The sequence below is a fragment of the Styela clava genome, chromosome 4 (genome assembly GCF_964204865.1).
Source record: "Styela clava chromosome 4, kaStyClav1.hap1.2, whole genome shotgun sequence".
NCBI lineage: Eukaryota > Metazoa > Chordata > Ascidiacea > Stolidobranchia > Styelidae > Styela > Styela clava.
This window is the reverse complement of record NC_135253.1, coordinates 11,322,505-11,341,288: the sequence shown is the minus strand read 5'-3', so window position 1 is coordinate 11,341,288 and position 18,784 is coordinate 11,322,505. Positions and strand designations below refer to the sequence as shown.

General features: G+C 33.6%; 3 protein-coding genes and 1 long non-coding RNA gene across 7 annotated transcripts; 1 reads left to right on the top strand and 3 right to left on the bottom strand.

Annotated features, from left to right (window-relative positions):
- Window positions 1–1,176: 1,176 nt before the first annotated feature.
- Window positions 1,177–4,394, bottom strand: LOC120325987 (uncharacterized). Of its 3 annotated transcripts, XR_013475048.1 has the most exons (6): window positions 4,200–4,394; window positions 3,588–3,982; window positions 3,362–3,508; window positions 3,166–3,286; window positions 1,957–2,468; window positions 1,177–1,449 (listed from the first exon to the last, which is right to left on the bottom strand). XR_013475048.1 is itself a non-coding variant. In XM_078111514.1 (5 exons), exons 1-5 carry the CDS (start codon window positions 4,392–4,394, stop codon window positions 2,448–2,450), a joined length of 879 nt encoding a protein of 292 aa, XP_077967640.1. In that variant the 3' UTR covers window positions 1,177–2,447. The 3 variants fall into 3 exon arrangements, 2 of the variants coding, with proteins under 2 accessions (XP_077967640.1, XP_077967641.1); XM_078111514.1 differs by having other exon boundaries at window positions 1,177–2,468; XM_078111515.1 differs by lacking the exon at window positions 3,362–3,508 and having other exon boundaries at window positions 1,177–2,468.
- LOC120325986 (Golgi apparatus membrane protein TVP23 homolog B-like) lies at window positions 4,394–6,659 on the bottom strand. The gene has a single exon (XM_078111516.1). It carries the CDS (start codon window positions 6,041–6,043, stop codon window positions 5,423–5,425), a length of 621 nt encoding a protein of 206 aa, XP_077967642.1. The 5' UTR covers window positions 6,044–6,659; the 3' UTR covers window positions 4,394–5,422.
- A 626-nt stretch (window positions 6,660–7,285) lies between these two features.
- On the bottom strand, window positions 7,286–10,018 carry LOC144421925 (uncharacterized). Its single transcript, XR_013475049.1, has 2 exons — window positions 9,697–10,018; window positions 7,286–9,091 (listed from the first exon to the last, which is right to left on the bottom strand). It is a non-coding gene; the product is annotated as an uncharacterized LOC144421925 (long non-coding RNA).
- A 1,967-nt stretch (window positions 10,019–11,985) lies between these two features.
- LOC120326737 (protein-lysine N-methyltransferase SMYD4-like) lies at window positions 11,986–18,772 on the top strand. Of its 2 annotated transcripts, XM_039393075.2 has the most exons (11): window positions 11,986–12,140; window positions 12,549–12,673; window positions 13,196–13,324; window positions 13,785–14,259; window positions 14,328–14,471; window positions 15,027–15,151; window positions 15,765–15,918; window positions 16,213–16,290; window positions 16,440–16,528; window positions 17,255–17,409; window positions 18,102–18,772. In XM_039393075.2, exons 1-11 carry the CDS (start codon window positions 12,104–12,106, stop codon window positions 18,364–18,366), a joined length of 1,776 nt encoding a protein of 591 aa, XP_039249009.2. In that variant the 5' UTR covers window positions 11,986–12,103; the 3' UTR covers window positions 18,367–18,772. The 2 variants fall into 2 exon arrangements, with proteins under 2 accessions (XP_039249009.2, XP_039249010.2); XM_039393076.2 differs by lacking the exon at window positions 17,255–17,409 and having other exon boundaries at window positions 18,102–18,280.
- Window positions 18,773–18,784: the final 12 nt, after the last annotated feature.

The following is an 18,784-nucleotide window of genomic DNA, read 5'->3' as shown; positions in this document are numbered from 1 at the left end:
ACGTGTTTCGTGAGACTTAGTGTAAAAACATATCAATTCAGCGACCCATACCCTATCTCCATCTTTTCACACCGGAACCTGGGATATGGACGTGCCATAAACTGACTATTGTACATATCGCCGTCGTGCCGTACCTCTTTGTCTTGTGTATTTTACTGAGTTTTTAGAGTTGTGTATTTTACTAGAGACTGTTTTATACGATGAAAGTTTCTTGTACTTGCAAGAGGTCACGGGAAGAAGGTAACAATCAGCATCGCAACTTTGACTTAACTCGTAGGTCCATAATAGGCTATCCCTGAATTTAACTTTATCTTATTCTCGATATATGATATGACAATAGCAACCGCCAATCATTTACCTCGTGGTCCACCTATAAATAAGCCGACTTCGACGACATCGCATAGGCGTAGCCAGGGGGCCGAAGGAACATCCCAAGAGAGCAATGCTCAAATATTTTAGTCAAGAAAGCTAAAATGAAAGATTATACCTGCAATTTCCTCAAGTCATCTGGACGAAGTTGGCACGGTTACCTTACCAGGGTCAAGTGCAGTTTAGTACCATAAGTACTTCTAGTAGGTTTGGCGTAACAATTTTTGCACATGCCACCCCCGATATCGATCTGACTACGTCGTTCGAAAATTTCGTCAACACGTAATACAGCTGGCCATTGATTCTGTCGATTGCTCGCAATGTCTTCTCTGACAACAACCAGATCCCTCGGTAGTCGAACATATTTCGTTTTGGATTGGCGTTCGACTACCAAAACTTTTTTTACCATAAAAGACAATGGTTATCATTTAAGTACGCTCTTACGCATTCCAGAATGTTAATAACAAATGTACCTCAAGAACAATTATTGCAGTCCCTCCCTGCGCAACATTAACTTCCCACATCATTTCCTTGTATTAAAAAAATGGTAAACTTCGCCATGCCATACTGTGAGCGGAAGGCGAGATCAGACACCCGAACAACATTGTTGTGCTGGATTCGACAGGGTTTGAACGATGTTGGATGTCTTCGGGTGAATCACCCGTTCCATATTGGATTCGCATACATATCAACTATCGCGAAACGTTTGTAATCCTACTGCAAATCATTACACGGTTTAAATGGTTCGCCATCAATGGTCGAACATAAAGTTAATAACATGCTTGATAGTACAATGAACTTAATAACTACCACAATACAAGTTTATTTAGATTCCATAATCCACATAATAGACGATAAAATAATTGATGTAAATGAAGAAAAGCATGTTGTCTGCATCACTGCATTCCCATCCATGGCATCATAAATAGAAACAATACCGTCTGTTTTTACTTTTGTTCAAGAAATCCTAGCGGTAAATGGAATTCTCATTATTTTTTTCCGAATTAGTTAATGATTCTTAATGCCCACAATAACAATTACATTCATTATCATAGATAGATATTTTCGACCTCGATTCAGCTGCAAAAACAAAACACAAAGAGATTAAGAATCCGGGAAGTGAAAAAAACCTAATAATAAGTTCAAAACGTGTTGAACGCGTTCGCCCACCAAAAAAATAAAAACGAGTAGGCGGGCCATTACTCAGGCGTCTGATTTTGTAATCAGGTCGCGCGCAATTTACTCAAGAACAAAACATTGAACTGAAGAGCGGCTCTGCGAATTGTATGCAAACAGACAATCGAAAGAATTATTTCTAGACAAAATTGCGATGTCGCCGTTTCTTGCTTAAAAATCAAAACATATCTAGTGTCTAACATAATTTCGACCAAAAAGTTTACACAAAATTGATAGAGAGTTTACAAATAGTAAGATCAGGCATTAAAATTCTATATATCCAACCCCAATCTACTATTGACCGAAAAGGTTACACAAAATTGTAAAAATCGATCAAGAGTTCACAAATAGTATGATCACTGATCAGGCATTAAAATTCTATATATACAGCCCCAATATACGAGAACATACCAAGCCTGATCTTGTTTGAACTAATCTTCAGACTTGCATGCAGAAGTTGAAAATCTCCCTTCCTGAACCTCTTTGTTGTACGTTCTTAGTCCCACAGTCAACAATTTGCTATTTCTGTAATCCGTTGTTTGTTTTCTTGATGTCACTGAGTCTTTTATTTACTTCTGAACAAAAATCTTTGGCTCGAATTAGCCGTGTCCCCACCTGATGGCGGTCGGAATGGAATCACGATAAAAAGTATTCCAACCGACCTGGCATGGCTCAACATACTGATTGCATTACTGTATTCCTTACCGATTTACAGTGATAAGTCCAGATGGTGCAAAAATCCCATGGTATTAATTTCTAATCACGATACATAAGTTACAAAACCATACATTATCGAAATATAAATCAACATAATATACAATTATATCACGATCAGATCCATATAAAGTTCAGTACAGTTGAGTTGATCAATGGTGTCTCAACACTAATCATAAATCCAAGGATCAGGAATATTTTTTGTAAATCTGAAACAACACAACAGATGTTATCAGTATTTGCATATTTATCCTTGGGGAGAAAAAAGTCAATGAGATGACTTAATAATATGGCGAAACAGAGCTCTCGTCCGGTTACCAAGCCATGTCAAGTATGGGATTAGTTAGCCAGTTAATTGTTTCAGATGTATGGACCGTATAGTGGAGGAAGCCGTAGCCGACCACCCTACAGTGACAAATCTAGCAATCCTCTGCACAAAATTATCCCCCGCAGGATTTGAACCTGTGAGGTGCAGTGACGACTGTATTACTAACGATCGGCATGATGCACCACACCGCCCAGCCATTAATAAATGCAGTAAATTAAGTGGTCAACAATGATAGAGTCTCTGAACGTCGATTTTTGAGTACAGTCATAGGTCATCAGAGTCTCAAGTCAGAGTTCCCGCAAAGTTCGAGTCACTGCAGAGTCACAAGTCGGGTGCTTGAGTAATAACAGATAAACAAAATTGAAATGTGACATGAAACTTCCAATGTCACCCGGCCCGCGATGAGATTTTGACCGGCCCGCTGACTTTAGTAAATATCGATTGACATGACACTTAACGCTATTCATGTCAGTACGATTAGAATAACAGCTATGAAGTAGTAATATGAACCTTTTTATTAAGCAAACGGATTATACAGTAATCACAATCATAAAATATATATCGAAATTAAAACTTACAGTTTCTGCATCCTTAGTGGAAACTTTTTCAACCTTTGATATTGAATGAATTATTGCCTCTGAATATAACACATCTTGTACAAGTCGAGTCATTCTCGATATTGGTAATTTGAAATCGTTTCTGAATAACCACAAGAGAATTGTAATGAAAAACAGAAAACGATGCATACATAAAGATAAGTGTAATATAAACTACCTTCTCTGAAATTCATATAAAACACCTCTTAGATAACGTGTTACATCATCTTGTTTTTCTTTACTTTTGAAATATGGGAAAAAATGAAGAAGTAACCAATTTCTGTATTCCCGAACATTTCCTCTGCCTGCTTGAAATTTCTTCATCCTTTATCAACATTGATTTTAGCAACATTGAAAAAAAGTTAATTGGACTATTCTAACTAAAATTTATCAATGTTTTTCACCTTGATGAAGATGTCCTACATTTCAGTATTCCTTCAATGTGGTGTTTACAATTTCCATCCATTATATAATTAAAAACTTTTTGCTTTGATTGGAGATCAGAATCTCTGCGTTTGGTCTTATAATTTTCATTCGCATTGTCACGTACAGTAGAAAGTTTTTGAGGATCAGAATCTTCCTGGCTAATCTTTGTATTTTTTTTTACATTGCCACGGAGAGTAGAACGTTTTTTAGGAGTACAAGTGACAGTTTCATCCCTTTCATTTAATCCACTCTTATCTGCTTTTCGTTTTAGACTTTTTTGTGAATTCCTCGCACTTTTGGGTGTACTAATTTTGGATGGAGTATCTGATGGGGAAGAATTAGGAGATCTAGCATTATTTGGACTTTTTGTAACCTGAAAATAAAACTGAAATTAGAAAGAGAGTGGTGTCATTTAGCAATTCTTATAATGGGGTTGCATCAAATGCAGAATCTGAATCACTCAATAAAAATGTAACTAATTTCAAATATTTTGATATATGATTTATTTTCAGAGCTCAACAACTTTAGATAAATATATATAATTACCGCATGCAACAGGGACAAACGTCCATGCCTATACCATAGCCTACCTTTCTTGCTCTTGTATCTGGAGCATTTATCACTTGCTTCTGGAAGAATATGGTTTTCTCAGGTGTGGTATGACAAGCATCTAAGTTATAACAAGCTAAAACTTCCAGTTCATCCCTCTTTACAGAAGATACATGAAGAATAACTTTCTTAGGAGTAAGAATGACACTAGTATTATTTGATGATGACATTATCATCTATCTTTTAACAAATAAAAAGTCATGAAATTCATTACACATGTTACTGTATATATATTAATACTAACATACTAACTGCAGGCTTGGCAAATAAATATACATAGATCTAGCAAGCATAATATAAAATGTATCGTGGCAGAATGGTGTTAGCTACCAGGCACAGGAATAAACGATAATAAAACTTATTTTTCAATTTTCCCCAACATATTTTCATGCATGATTGTAAACATTAACTCGTTTCAGTAGTTATGAGTGTTGTTTGTATTATTATAAACTATGTTCTAAGAAGTTTTTAGTTTAGTTGAAGTAATCAAAAACCGCCATGAAAAACGAGATGGATGCTTCTACATTTCAAGACAAAATGATGATTTTCAACCACCAACTAGCAGAAATAAGAATGAGCGTTAAAAATTGCATTAAATATTGTCCTAGGACCAAAGGCAGAGAAAACGTCCATGGAAAGAAAGTCAGTCCTCAATACTAATTAAAAAATAAGCAAGAATAAATTAATTACGGTACTATACTACTATATATATTCTCCCAATCTAGTATTCGGTACTTTTATAGTACGGTATCTCTTATCGGTAGCTAACAGGATTTTTTTTAACTGAATTCACGCCAAGTTTTCCAGGACATTACTATATCCACTAAATGAATATATTTGAAATTTGGTCTTATTCGATATACCATAGTAGAGTCTATTTACCGTACATGGAAATTCATAACATATTAGTATCGTATATATGTACATAAACATAGAAACAGGCACAGGACATATGTTCTTCATTATTGAATTTACAATGATTTTGTCAATTTCTCTGTTCCTTCTTATTTGAATATATTCAATATCCTATAGTACATTATCATAATGTTTCAGTTTTTGCCTAAGCTTGGCTATAACTTACAAAAGGCACAATCACATGTCAATAAGAGTACATCGAGCACATGATATGACCATAATTCCACTGATATCCTCTAATCAGAAACAAAATCTAGACAATAATAGTAATGAAACCAAAGTTGTTCAATCAGTTTGTTGAACTCTGGTTTGTATCTTCAGAGCTTTGTGTAGCCTGCTGAAATATTTGTTTCCCAATATAAGTTGTAGCCATACTTCCAAGCTGCTTACGACTTCCAACTTTACATCGGATATACCCAAACAAATTTGCACCATTCAATCCCAAAGCAATAATGACCACAGCAAGCCATTGAGGTTTCATTCCAAAAACAGTACTGAAAAGCATGAAAAACCAAAATATCGGACATAATATCAGTCCAAACCAGAATATTCTTGATTCCGCAGCCAGAACTGGATGTTTCTTGAGAGCAGCCCCTCTTCTTGATTCATAAATCCATTGACTTTTACCATCCTCTTCTATTTTGTTCCACCACCTTAATCCAACAAGTAACCTGCCGCTTATGTTTTTAACAGTCCAAAAATCAGCACAGAGCATTAATAGTATTGATATAAAACTGGCTACAAATCCGGAATTTGTGAGTCCACAAAACAAATAAATGATAATTGCAGAAACTCTGAAGAAGAGATGGAAAAAGCAAGCAACCGGGTGAGCAATTCTCTTCTTTTTCTGGGGTTTATCTTCCTCTCCAAACTCCAGAGTTGTATCATTTATATCGTTCATGTTGGCCATATAATTAAACAATACAACTATAAAAGTATGAAAAATAAGAAATTATTATTTTCGCTACACATGTGAGAAATACTAAAGGACAGAATACATTCGAATACTGGTAATAGAATATATGTCGTATATTATACTTTACAACCACAATATAAGAAAGTCGCATAGATCTTGCTTAAAAAAAAAAAACAGGATACTACAACTACGGTAATTTTTGAAACACTTATATTTTACTTTTTATGGCATATTTATATGAGCATTATTGGAAACCAAGGCTGTGAAGTCGACTCTAAGCCCAAGGTATAAGAAAATTTGACTTCAACTATAGCTTTGAATTTCAAGGAAATCACATTTTTATAACAAAAACTTCAACATATGCAAGCAATTTTTATTAGAATGTTATTAAAAACACTTACAGTAGTAAACTTATTGCTTTTCAAGTTTTCATAAAAAAATTGAGTTCTTTCATCATCATTGAAAGTCTGAAATTCTGACTCCAACTTGGATAGTTCGAAAATGAGATTCCAGTGAAAAAAATGCCAAATTCAGACTCTAAAGATTTGTTGCATTATCATAAATTTGAGTCTGGACCATCAAACAGAATGAACAGAATAATCCCTTAGGCCAAAAATATATTATAAAACAAAGTAATGTTCAAGCGAGTTCACCCACTTATTATTTAGCAATACTTGAATATAAATAGTATGTGACAGATACCGGTGTATCGTCAACCATTTTTGAGACCTTCTTGTGGAGTTGTTGAATGCAAAAAAGACATCCCACATAATATAAGTGATGCCCCAACTCCCCACAACATTCCAAACATTTCATTAAATACAAGCCTTCCTAATAATGCAGAAAATAAAATATTTGCACCAGTATTTAATACCACAGCTTCACCGGAATTGAGTCCTTGCATTGATTCCACAAATAAAGAGCACATAGTGGCATTCAATATAAATGTTAATATCAAAAATATTCCTCTTGTAACAACTGACGCTATAAATGTCATATATACTTCTTCATCTGTTAATGGTGGAGGGTCATCATGCGCAATACTCTGGAACATCAAGGTAATAGCCAGACACAATTTGTTTATATGGTCTCCATTCATTCCCAGTTTTCCTGTGACAGATGCTGCTGCACCCAGGCACCCCGCAAACACAGCAAGCAATCTATTCTTCATTGAATTCTTCTCATTCAATATTATACAAACTTACATTTAATAATGAATATTAGGATTAAAGAAAGCTTTGTAATTGCACAATGTGATTTATTGCAGTATTGATGAAATTATAACACAGCCACTACAGTACAGCACACTATCCAAATTCCAAGAATTTCCCTCCATTTGGCTCAATAAAACAAACACTCCATGTGTCTCACAAACGAGGGGCGTCTGGGACCACGACAAATGCTTCATATCACGCCATGCTTGTCTCAATAATAATCTAAATTAATCGCGGCCGTCACATGACCAAAATTGCCGTTTTTTGCTAAAAACTCTCGAATGCTATGGTAAAATTTTTTTCCCTTCTGTAAATCGGATTATTTTTTCCCAAGGAATTCAATGATGACGTTACTAGATTGCCGTTTTTCGAGTATTTTGCGCAACTTCATTATACTGTATTATTACCGATATTGAGGGACAACAATGTCCAGACATCTCCCGAAGGAGGGGTGTCTGATCATCTGTAAAATGGGTTTCGTTGAAACGGGACAATGTCACCCGATTTGTATAGTGTGCCGTACTGCACTAGACAAAAAGTACAAAATATACTAGAATAGGTGTTTTGGTAAACTTGAGCCATTGACTTGACAGCTTGACCACACTTTACGTTTTTTATAAAATTCAAGGCTGTCTGCAGTTTTAGAAAAGGACTTGAGTCAAAATATAAGTCTTGACAAACACTTAGAGAGACTTAACTCGATACAGTGATAGTAGAGATTCAATTATATTAAAAAGACATATGACAGGTTTCTCAAATGATAAAAAAAATTCTGATAAAAATGATTTAACATGACACTCAGTCCTCGTTACTCCAATTACTCGAAAAGTCGAAATAGATCATTGTGACAGCGAATTGAATGATGTTAACGCATTTCATCATTTTCTGATTTTTAAGGTCAGATCCTAGGTGGCAGTGAAGTGTATCTGTGTATTGGCAAATGGATTTCAAATACTTCTCTTAGCATTTGGAGAATACTGAAAAACGTGGGGGAAAGCTCTAAATTGAAAACAGTGTGAAATACTGAAATAGCTTGGAAAACGGGAAAAACAGAGAGAACTCCATTACTCGAACAAAATCTTGCATCGTTTATTTATTTGAAATATTCATAATCAATCTCAGTCTCTGCAACCTGACTACACTAACCTGTCCCCTCCGTTCTCCCAAACCAAAGTGACTAGGCCAGCGAAACCAAAAATTATATAGGCCAATTCCTTTTTTTAAATGGATCCACAATGTGAATTGTTCAAAAAGTAAATGATAGAAAAATTAAATATAAATAAAGACATTGTGTACCAATAGGCTAATTCTTAACTGGAATAGGCCTACTAAATAGCCAGATACCGCACACTGGGGGATCGCTGTCATTGTAGCGTAAATTTCTACGTCATATAGGCTACCGTATTCATTTAACTGCCCGTGTTTTCCCACCGCTGTGAAGCTAGTAGAATTTGACCTTTGTGTGCGGCGAGGCGAAGGTTAAAATTCTTGGCAGAATTGTAGGCGTGTCATTATTTACAACTGAAAAAATGTAGACAGGTAAAATTAACATGACAAAAAGGGAAAGATATTTATCAAATAAAACTAAAATTACCATTTACAAAGCAAAAGCATTAATTGCTTGGTAAAATAAGCATAATAAATAGTTAGCAACTAATTTTTTATAAATATCCCGTGTTGATAATTGCAGAAACTCTGAAGAAGAGATGGAAAAAGCAAGCAACCGGGTGAGCAATTCTCTTCTTTTTCTGGGGTTTATCTTCCTCTCCAAACTCCAGAGTTGTATCATTTATATCATTCATGTTGGCCATATAATTAAACAATACAACTATAAAAGTATGAAAAATAGGAAATTATTATTTTCGCTACACATGTGAGAAATACTAAAGGACAGAATACATTCGAATACTGGTAATAGAATATTATGAAAATCAACAGGCTTCTGGTACGACATATGATGAATGCACATGCAAAATCTGGAGCAGATTCAATCTCGTTTTCGTGAGATATCGCGTGCATCTAACAAACAGACAGACAAATACCTATCAACATACCGATTAAAATCGATAGGTAATAACTATACTTCACATTACAGGCGTACTCAGAACCTAATTTTAAAAGATATTGATCACAATATTCATTTTAGTTTGGCCAAGTTACAACCACAATATAAGAAAGTCGCATAGATCTTGTTTAAAAAAACAAACAGGATACTACAACTACGGTAATTTTTGAAACACTTATATTTCACTTTTTATGGCATATTTATATGAGCATTGTTGGAAACCAAGGCTGTGAAGCCGACTCTAAGCCCAAGGTATAAGAAAATTTGACTTCAACTATAGCTTTGAATTTCAAGGAAATCACATTTTTAGAACAAAAACTTCAACATATGCAAGCAATCTTTATTAGAATGTTATTAAAAACACTTACAGTAGTAAACTTTATGCTTTTCGAGTTTTCGTAAAAAAATTGAGTTCTCTCATCATCATTGAAATTCTGACTCCAACTTGGATAGTTCGAAAATGAGATTCCAGTGAAAAAAATGCCAAATTCAGACTCAAAAGATTTGTTGCATTATCATGAATTTGAGTTTGGACCATCAAACAGAATGAGCAGAATATTTTATGACAGAATAATCCCTCAGGCCAAAAATATATTATAAAACAAAGTAATGTTCAAGTGAGTTCACCCACTTATTATTTAGCAATACTTAAATATAAATAGCATGTGACAGATACCGATGTATCGTCAACCATTTTTGAGACCTTCTTGTGGAGTTGTTGAATGCAAAAAGGACATCCCACATAATATAAGTGATGCCCCAACTCCCCACAACATTCCAAACATTTCATTAAATACAAGCCTTCCTAATAATGCAGAAAATAAAATATTTGCACCAGTATTTAATACCACAGCTTCACCAGAATTGAGTCCTTGCATTGATTCCACAAATAAAGACCACATAGTGGCATTCAATATAAATGTTAATATCAAAAATATTCCTCTTGTAACAACTGACGCTATAAATGTCATATATACTTCTTCATCTGTTAATGGTGGAGGGTCATCATGCGCAATACTCTGGAACATCAAGGTAATAGCCAGACATAATTTGTTTATATGGTCTCCATTCATTCCCAGTTTTCCTGTGACAGATGCTGCCGCACCCAGGCACCCCGCAAACACAGCAAGCAATTTAGTCTTCATTGAATTCTTCTCATTCAATATTATACAAACTTACATTTAATAATGAATATTAGAATTAAAGAAAGCTTTGTAATTGCACAATGTGATTTATTGCAGTATTGATGAAATTATAACACAGCCACTACAGCACTAGACAATAAGTACAAAATATACTAGAATAGGTGTTTTGGTAAACTTGAGCCATTGACTTGACAGCTTGACCACACTTTACATTTTTTATTAAATTCAAGGCTGCCTGTAGTTTTAGAAAAGGACTTGAGTCAAAATATAAGTCTCTACAAACACTCAGAGAGACTTAACTTGATACAGTGATAGTAGAGATTCAAGTATATAAAAGACATATGACAGGTTTCTCAAATGATAAAAAAAATTCTGATCAAAATGATTTAACATGGCACTCAGTCCTCGTTGCTCTAATTACTCGAAATAGATCGTGACAGCGAATTGAATGATGTCTGGAAGTTAACGCATTTCATCATTTTCTGATTTTTAAGGTCAGATCCTAGGTGGCAGTGAAGTGTATCTGTGTATTGGCAAATGGATTTCAAATACTTCTCTTAGCATTTGGAGAATACTGAAAAACGTGGGGGAAAGCTCTAAATTGAAAACAGTGTAAAATACTGAAATAGCTTGGAGGAAAACAGGAAAAACAAAGAGAACTCCATTACTCGAACAAAATCTTGCATCGTTTATTTATTTAAAATATTCATAATCAATCTCAGTCTCTGCAACCTGACTACACTAACCTGTCCCCTCCGTTCTCCCAAACCAAAGTGACTAGGCCAGCGAAACCAAAAATTATATAGGCCAGTTCCTTTTTTTTAAATGGATCCACAATGTGAATTGTTCAATAAGTAGCCTAAATAATAAATAAATTACATATAAATAAAGACATTGTGGCTAATTCTTCACTGGAAAACTAAATAGCCAGATACCGCACACTGTGGGATCGCTGTCATTGTGGAATAAATTTCTACGTCATATTATAGGCTACCGTATTCATTTAACTGCCCGTGTTTTTCCCGTAAATAATTTCATCTTATTTCAATTTTCTTTCGAAAAATAACACTAGGGCTTATTTTTGGGGGATGTCGTATATTTTTATTTATGAAAAACAAAATTACAAAGTAGAGAATTACGAAATTTTCAAATATACAAAATATGAAAACCGATATCCACTTACTTAATTAAATGACACGTCCTCCCTCACACGTTTAGATTAATTATTTGAAATGTATAGGAGAGATTTTTGCTATCGGGCAGGTCGAAAAAAAATTGCGCTATTGATTAGGTCTTATTTTTAAAGGATAGCTTAAATTACGATCATTCTTAAAATTCTGGCTACGTCTTATTTTCGGGGTAGGTCTTATTTTCGGGAAAACACGGTATGTCTGCATGGTTTTTGCAATAAAATACAAATTCAATCAAATTCCAAATAATCGAGTGACATAAAAAAATATTTTAATTTAATCAAATGTTGAAAATAAACACGAAATGAAATAATTTTAAAACTCACAATAAAAGAATTTTTTCAAATATAAATCTGGCAACAATAATGTAGTAATAATTGCAGAAGGGTTTTCCCCTTGTGATTTGAATGTGAAAATCGGATTTTTATATTTAGAGGATTATGAACATGTTCGAGGTTGAGTATGATAGCTACCGAGGTAAGGTTTTTAATAGAAATTAGCGTTTTTTTGGTAAGCACCATCAATGTACACAATGAAACGCTTTAGGTCCACAGTCTGTAATATTGTCTGTAATAGGACCACATTTACGAAATATAGCAATGCACAACTTCCTGACGTTTATTTAAACACTGAAATACCACCCAATACTGCCATCGTAAAAGCGTTGTTTATTACCATATATTTTAAAGTATAGTTTAAACTTTTTTTTTCGATAGTGTTTGACACATATAGCGTTTTATGTGAAATCAAATGTTCATTTTATGGTTATGATGTCATTGACCATAGTGCTATGAAAACAGTTGGAAATTTTTTATCAAAATCTAATGCTGTAATGTAATTGTCAAATGTAAAGTTAATATTCCTTGATGCAAATTATATTTGCAGGTAGATATTTGACAGCAAGTGAAGAAATACAAGCTGGAACAGTGATTATTCACGAACATTCCTTTTCTGCCATCATAATATCGAAAAAGACAAGTGATCGATTTATTTGCTGTCATTGTTTCAAGGTATTGTTCTTTTGATTTGTTAATTCAATTGATGACTATAGTTTGGATATACATACAGGGTGTTATGAAGTCCTGTTACAGTTTTTATTTTAATATGAAGTTAGTTTTCAATATATCTTATCCGGGTTTTTTATATATTAATCAGTGTTTGGTTAAGTATTTTTTTTTTCAATTCATACATGAAGAAGCCAACAAACTATATATGGTGTCAATAAATTCCCTTTGCAATTGAAGACTTTATGTTATTGTTGACACCGTTTTTATCTTTTTATTTCTCAATCTTATTTTCAACAATTACTGTAAGTCTGTGACTTAAACGCTCTATAACAGTGAAAGGTCATTCCACAACATTATCCAAACAATGGCTTTCATATCCGATAATGTATACATTTACTTGTTAGTGTTATTGTTGTTTGTGAAATAAAATCTCTCCAACTTGATCTACTAATTCTTCCTAAAAATATTATTTTATTGGCAATAATATTTATTTCAGCCTTCTAATTGATACTGTTCTTTTCATAGGAGATTTTCACTACACCTGTACAATGTTTCGGATGCGATGATGAACTTTATTGTTCAATTGCTTGTAAGCTTTCATCATGGAAATCACATCATTGGATGGAATGTTTCATGAGCAGTCTCTTAGGAAAGGTTGGTTGACTTTATTTTGGATGTTTATATAATTTTGGGGGCAAGATTTCATTGAGCAAAATCAGTGGCTCAAGTTGAAAATATTTTGAATTAGATTTTTATTCATGCAATGTATAAAATAAAACAGTCTTCTACTAGTCTAGCTTACTATGTCATTCCAATATTTGATGACCATATGGTTGTATTTCCCTCTTCAGTCTATACCGAATGATATTGTCTATTTTCATTGTTATAAAGACTTTATTATGGTTGACAAAACAATAAAAATCTCATCAATTTCGACTTTCAAAGCCTGATCAGGTTTGAACATTCAAAAGCCCTCTGTAACAGAATCTTCTGCAATATCCTGAAAACTGTAAAATATTTAAATTCCTGATGAGGAATCTGAGACCGCAATTGGGTAGACCTCACTCTATATTACCACCTGTTTTTTATTACTTTTTCCATTACCTTATTACAGATGACCGTCGAGCTGAAGCTTGCCTTCAGAATAATTTTGGTTGCAGCCCACTCAATGTTTCGTGAGGAAAATTGCGAATCTATTCATAATGTTTGTAAAGACATGTTTCAGACTGGTTCAACGTCTAAAAAACAAAAACAAGCTACCTTGTTAAAGTCATGTGATGAAAATTACTGGAGCATTTATTCGTTACAAAGACATGAAAATGAGAAAGCTATAAAGGAACAATATTTATCAATGAAAAATGATATAAGAATGTTAACGAAAGTTCTTCTAAGTATCATTTCATTATACAATCACCTTGGCGATTTCACTTTTCCTGGGAAGAATATTGAACACAATATTGGAAATACCTTTCTGTATTCATTATTCAAAAAATTAAATTTCTCTTCATATTATGAGAACCCTAACTTCGATATTCGATTATGGAAATCTCACATAATGAGCTCATGTGATACTGCTGGCTCAAAAAAAGGTTAGTGGACGTTTTTCAGAAGGTTAATTTGAATATCGTCTATTTTTATTGCTTTTATTTATTCACAGGTTACTTTCCAAACCGATCAATTGAGGATATATTTTCTGGAAAACCATTAACCGAACAAGATTTACTGGAAAGATTGCTCGTTCACCATTTATTACAATTAAGAACAAATACGCAGGCAATATTCAAGATTTGTGAAGAAAAGGGTTGGTAGATCATATTCATGAATAAATAATCAGCTATGATTGTCATAATTTATCTCAAAGGGAAAATAATGAAGAGGCTTAGTCACATAGTAACAGCAACCTATCTTCTGAGTATTAGAATTGTTAATTGGTTGACCTATGTACAATTTTCATATTGATATATTGATTGTTGTAATATAAATTGTAGAGTAAAACATTTCTTAGTGTAAATATCGCCGCAGTAAATCCAAAGTAGCTTATGTCACATTTTCAGAAATGGACTTTTTTGATTCACTTCTCATTATGGACGTGGGGTTTTCTTTTTGTCAGGTTTTCAAAGGTGTACTGACTCAATTCAAAACTCTTTGGTACATAATAATATATTGTGCGAAAGAGAATTACAGAATTTATTTCATACCTGAATTGATAACATATTTCTCCTGCAAACTATACATCAGGAATATTGCGCTGATTACCTTATCCATTTTGATAGATAGTCATATAGTGGGATTCGTGCACATATTGGTTGTTTTTTGATTGTTTATTTTTTGTTAATATTTTGAATATAATTTTAAGGGGTGCAAGGAGTCCAAAATATAGAGCAAAAGCGAATTGCATCTGCTTTATTTTGCAAGACAAGTCTGATGAATCATAGTTGCTCACCTAACACTACAATTTCTTTTGATGGCCTAACAATCACGGTATATCATTTTTCACATCTATCACTTTATTCTTATGCATCAAATGTTTTTAGAGCTATAAAACCAGTCATATATTTTGCTTAATAAAACAGAGGGAAAATCTCCTGACTTCTAATTCTACTTGTAAATAAAGGGTGGGTTAGTGATATTTTAAGGGTTTCACTGTAATTTCATTGCGGTAAATTCATTGTGGGCAGTTCATATCGTATGGTGATTATTTGTCAATGATTTTATCATTATGATTCCAGTAATTAAATAATGAATGAGATGAAATCAACTTACTAACCCGAACCCAGTAATAGTTTTTATAATATTCTTGCCTCTTACTTTCAAATTTTCTTATCATAGTTTATGGTGAGGCTTTTTCAAGGAAGGAATTTACAGCACTTTCATATGTATAGATTAATTGCTCTGTAGTCAAAATGCCATGAAATTCTCATACAATGAGATTGCCGGCAATATATTCCCATGTGTTGGAATTACCATGATGAAATTAACGGACCACGTTTTAAGGCCATGCAAAGACGTTATTTTTCACTTATTCTCCAATCTCTTATCCTGGCAAACTGCAATAAATACAATATGATTCGTCTGTACCTTCTGTAACATTAAGGTATCTGCCTCTAAAATCATCAAAAAAGGTGAAGAAATTTGTCATTGTTATGGACCACATTGTAGTAGACATGATGTGAAAGAGCGACAAAGACTTTTGAAAGAGCAGTATTTTTTTACTTGTTCTTGTGAAGGCTGTGCATCGGATTTAAAAGGTACTGTATTATTATCGGATTTAGGTTGAATGATATAGTTCAGCAAGGTATTTTCAATAATTTAAAAGTTTCAAATTGACTAATAATATATATATCATAATTACATCACCATTTTTTTAAATTTAGTGATACACCCCGTGTATGATATTCATATAAATTTAATTTATATAAATAAAAAAAGTAACCAGTTTGGCTCAGATACAGTGGAGATAACAGATATTATATTTGGAAAATTTGCAAAGGGTAATTTTCTGATTAACACACCTCATCCAATAATTTTATCATGCATTACAGATGACAGTGAACAATCAAGTTTCAAGGTGCAGTTTCATGCTTTTAAATGCAAGTATTGTGGAGATCCTGTAAAGCCAGGTTTGTTAGATACATCCAGGATAATATGATAATTTTCGGACATTATTTTAAAATTCATATACCATTATTTATTTGGCAACCTCTGGTAAATTACCTTGAATGGGTAAAAGTATTAATATTATTACCATACTAAAACAATCTATTTTCAGGAAAAGACGGTAGTGGTACATGCATAAACAGCAATTGCAATAAAGTGCAAGATCTAAGACAGTCTATATTGTCATATAAGAAATGCCAGGTGATGTTGCATTTTTTACAGATATTTGCTGTTCAGTCAAGATCACTAGTCTAACTTAGGAGTAAATCAGCTTCCACACCAATTATGTGATATTCTTCTTAATTCAGCTGAGTAGGTTCAATACTTATACAAATGGAAACAGTATTCTTTCAAAGATAGACCTACGATTCCCACTGATACAGTATACATTCAGGGGATAGGTATCAATAATCACAATAGGGATAAACTAGGGCGGAGGAAGCCTTATTACAGAACATTTAGTATGATGTAACATTTAAATTTTCTTAATAAAATGCAATAACGAGAATATCGGTCAGAGACCGAAGACTTATCGATCGAAAGTTAGGGGATCCCCAAAACAGCGCTCTTACTCCATAGTGACACCTTGTGTCCAATCACTAATTAATTAATAACTCGCTAATTATACGACATAATTCGCTCAAAATCAATAGGTTTTTGGTCCGAAATATGAAGAATGCACATGCGAAATCTGGGGCAGATTCAATCTCGCTTTCGTGAGATATCGCGTGCATCTAACAGACATACACACAGACAGAAAGACAAATCAACATACTTACCGATTAAAATCAATAAGTAATAATAGGTTCAAGTACCATGTTGCAAAATTATTTGTCCCATAATTGAATGACTCAGTACCATACGAGTCCCTCCTATTAAAATTACTGTTTATATCGATTGCATTATTTGATATATTTTTTCTCATAGTCAAAGATAGAGGAGACATGCAGTGCATTGAATAATGGAAATTGCAGAAATGCGAAACCTAAATTATTGGAATGTTTGAAACAAGCGAATAAGTTACTTTATCACAATCATATTGATATTGGAAAACTTCATGATAAAATTGCTCAATGTTTTGTGTAAGTGATAGTATGCTTATAAGTTCCTAAACCAATTATTTTAATGCAGGATTTCTCAATCTTCATTTTCTTATTTACCCCTTCGCTAATTTTAAAAGTAATTTCATTTTTATCTCTTCTCTGTAATGACTTGGAGGAACGACTTTCAATGTAGAATTGCGGATGTACAGGGAGACCCAAAAACAGAACCCATGTATTTCTTGATTACTTCTACAAAATAAAGAAACTCGATTTGAAGCTTGAACCTATGTGTGTGCATGATTGATTGTACACAAAAGTTCCAGTAATTTAGGTCCTGTCGCACAGTTATTTGTGCATGGTTGTTTGCAGTTATGTTTTGCCTGAAATGTGTTTTCCATCAACTGGGTCCTGTTTTAGTGTTATTGTTTCACGCTTCAGTGATTTTGTATCTTCTTGCTTCTGCGGATTGCCGCACAAGTTAATGTATCTGATGTAGCTAAACATGTAATAATTGTGTTTGAACACACATGTTTAAATATAAGCATGCAGCAATGCTAATTTTATCCTCAAGCCAGGTCAAACTTATTCACAAGGGTAGATTTACCCCCAGCTTAGAGAGAACCCTTGTTCTAATGCATTGTCTTTAGTATAGAATGATGAATTTACCTTAAGTATATATTTTTAATCATGGTATGTGTCAAATTTGGAACTCTCTTTTTTATATATTTCAGAATGGAAGGAAACTATACATCTGCATTGCCACATTTAAGTAAGAGCATGGCCATTATTGGAATGCTTCATGGCACACGAAGCATTGAAATGGCACATGAATTACAAAAGCTGGCATCCTTGTATTTTAATATGGGAAATTTAAATCATGCTGTTACGAATGCTAAGAAAGTTATTTCAATATATAAGATCTGTTGTCCGGGAACAGAGACCATGCAACCGGGATTTGAAGATATGGTGCAAATTGTAAAAACATTAGAAAAATGATATTTTTATGAGAATATTTTTAATGAAATGTATAAAATTTTTCGCGCTTATCATGCCTCAATTCCGAATAGACAGCCACTGATAGTCAACGGAAAGAGAAGAGGAGCACATTTTCGGTTTGACATAGCATACCTGATTTGCCCAGTGAAGTGATGAACATGAGATTTGTACCTGTGTAACCCGTGAAGGGCTGCGTTGCCAAGTCCAACACTTCAACTGCCATCTCATGGTTAGCACTACCTATACCCGGCTTGAACTGGTATCTGTAAGAGGATGTGGTCTGCTATATGATTAAGCTGCTGCTTCAATATAAAAATGATTTGAAAAAAATGAATTTAAGAATATTTTATTTGTTTTTTTAGGCCAGACATTTTATTGGTTGAAATAATATTTCTTGCAAACATGAGCCAGTGTGTGT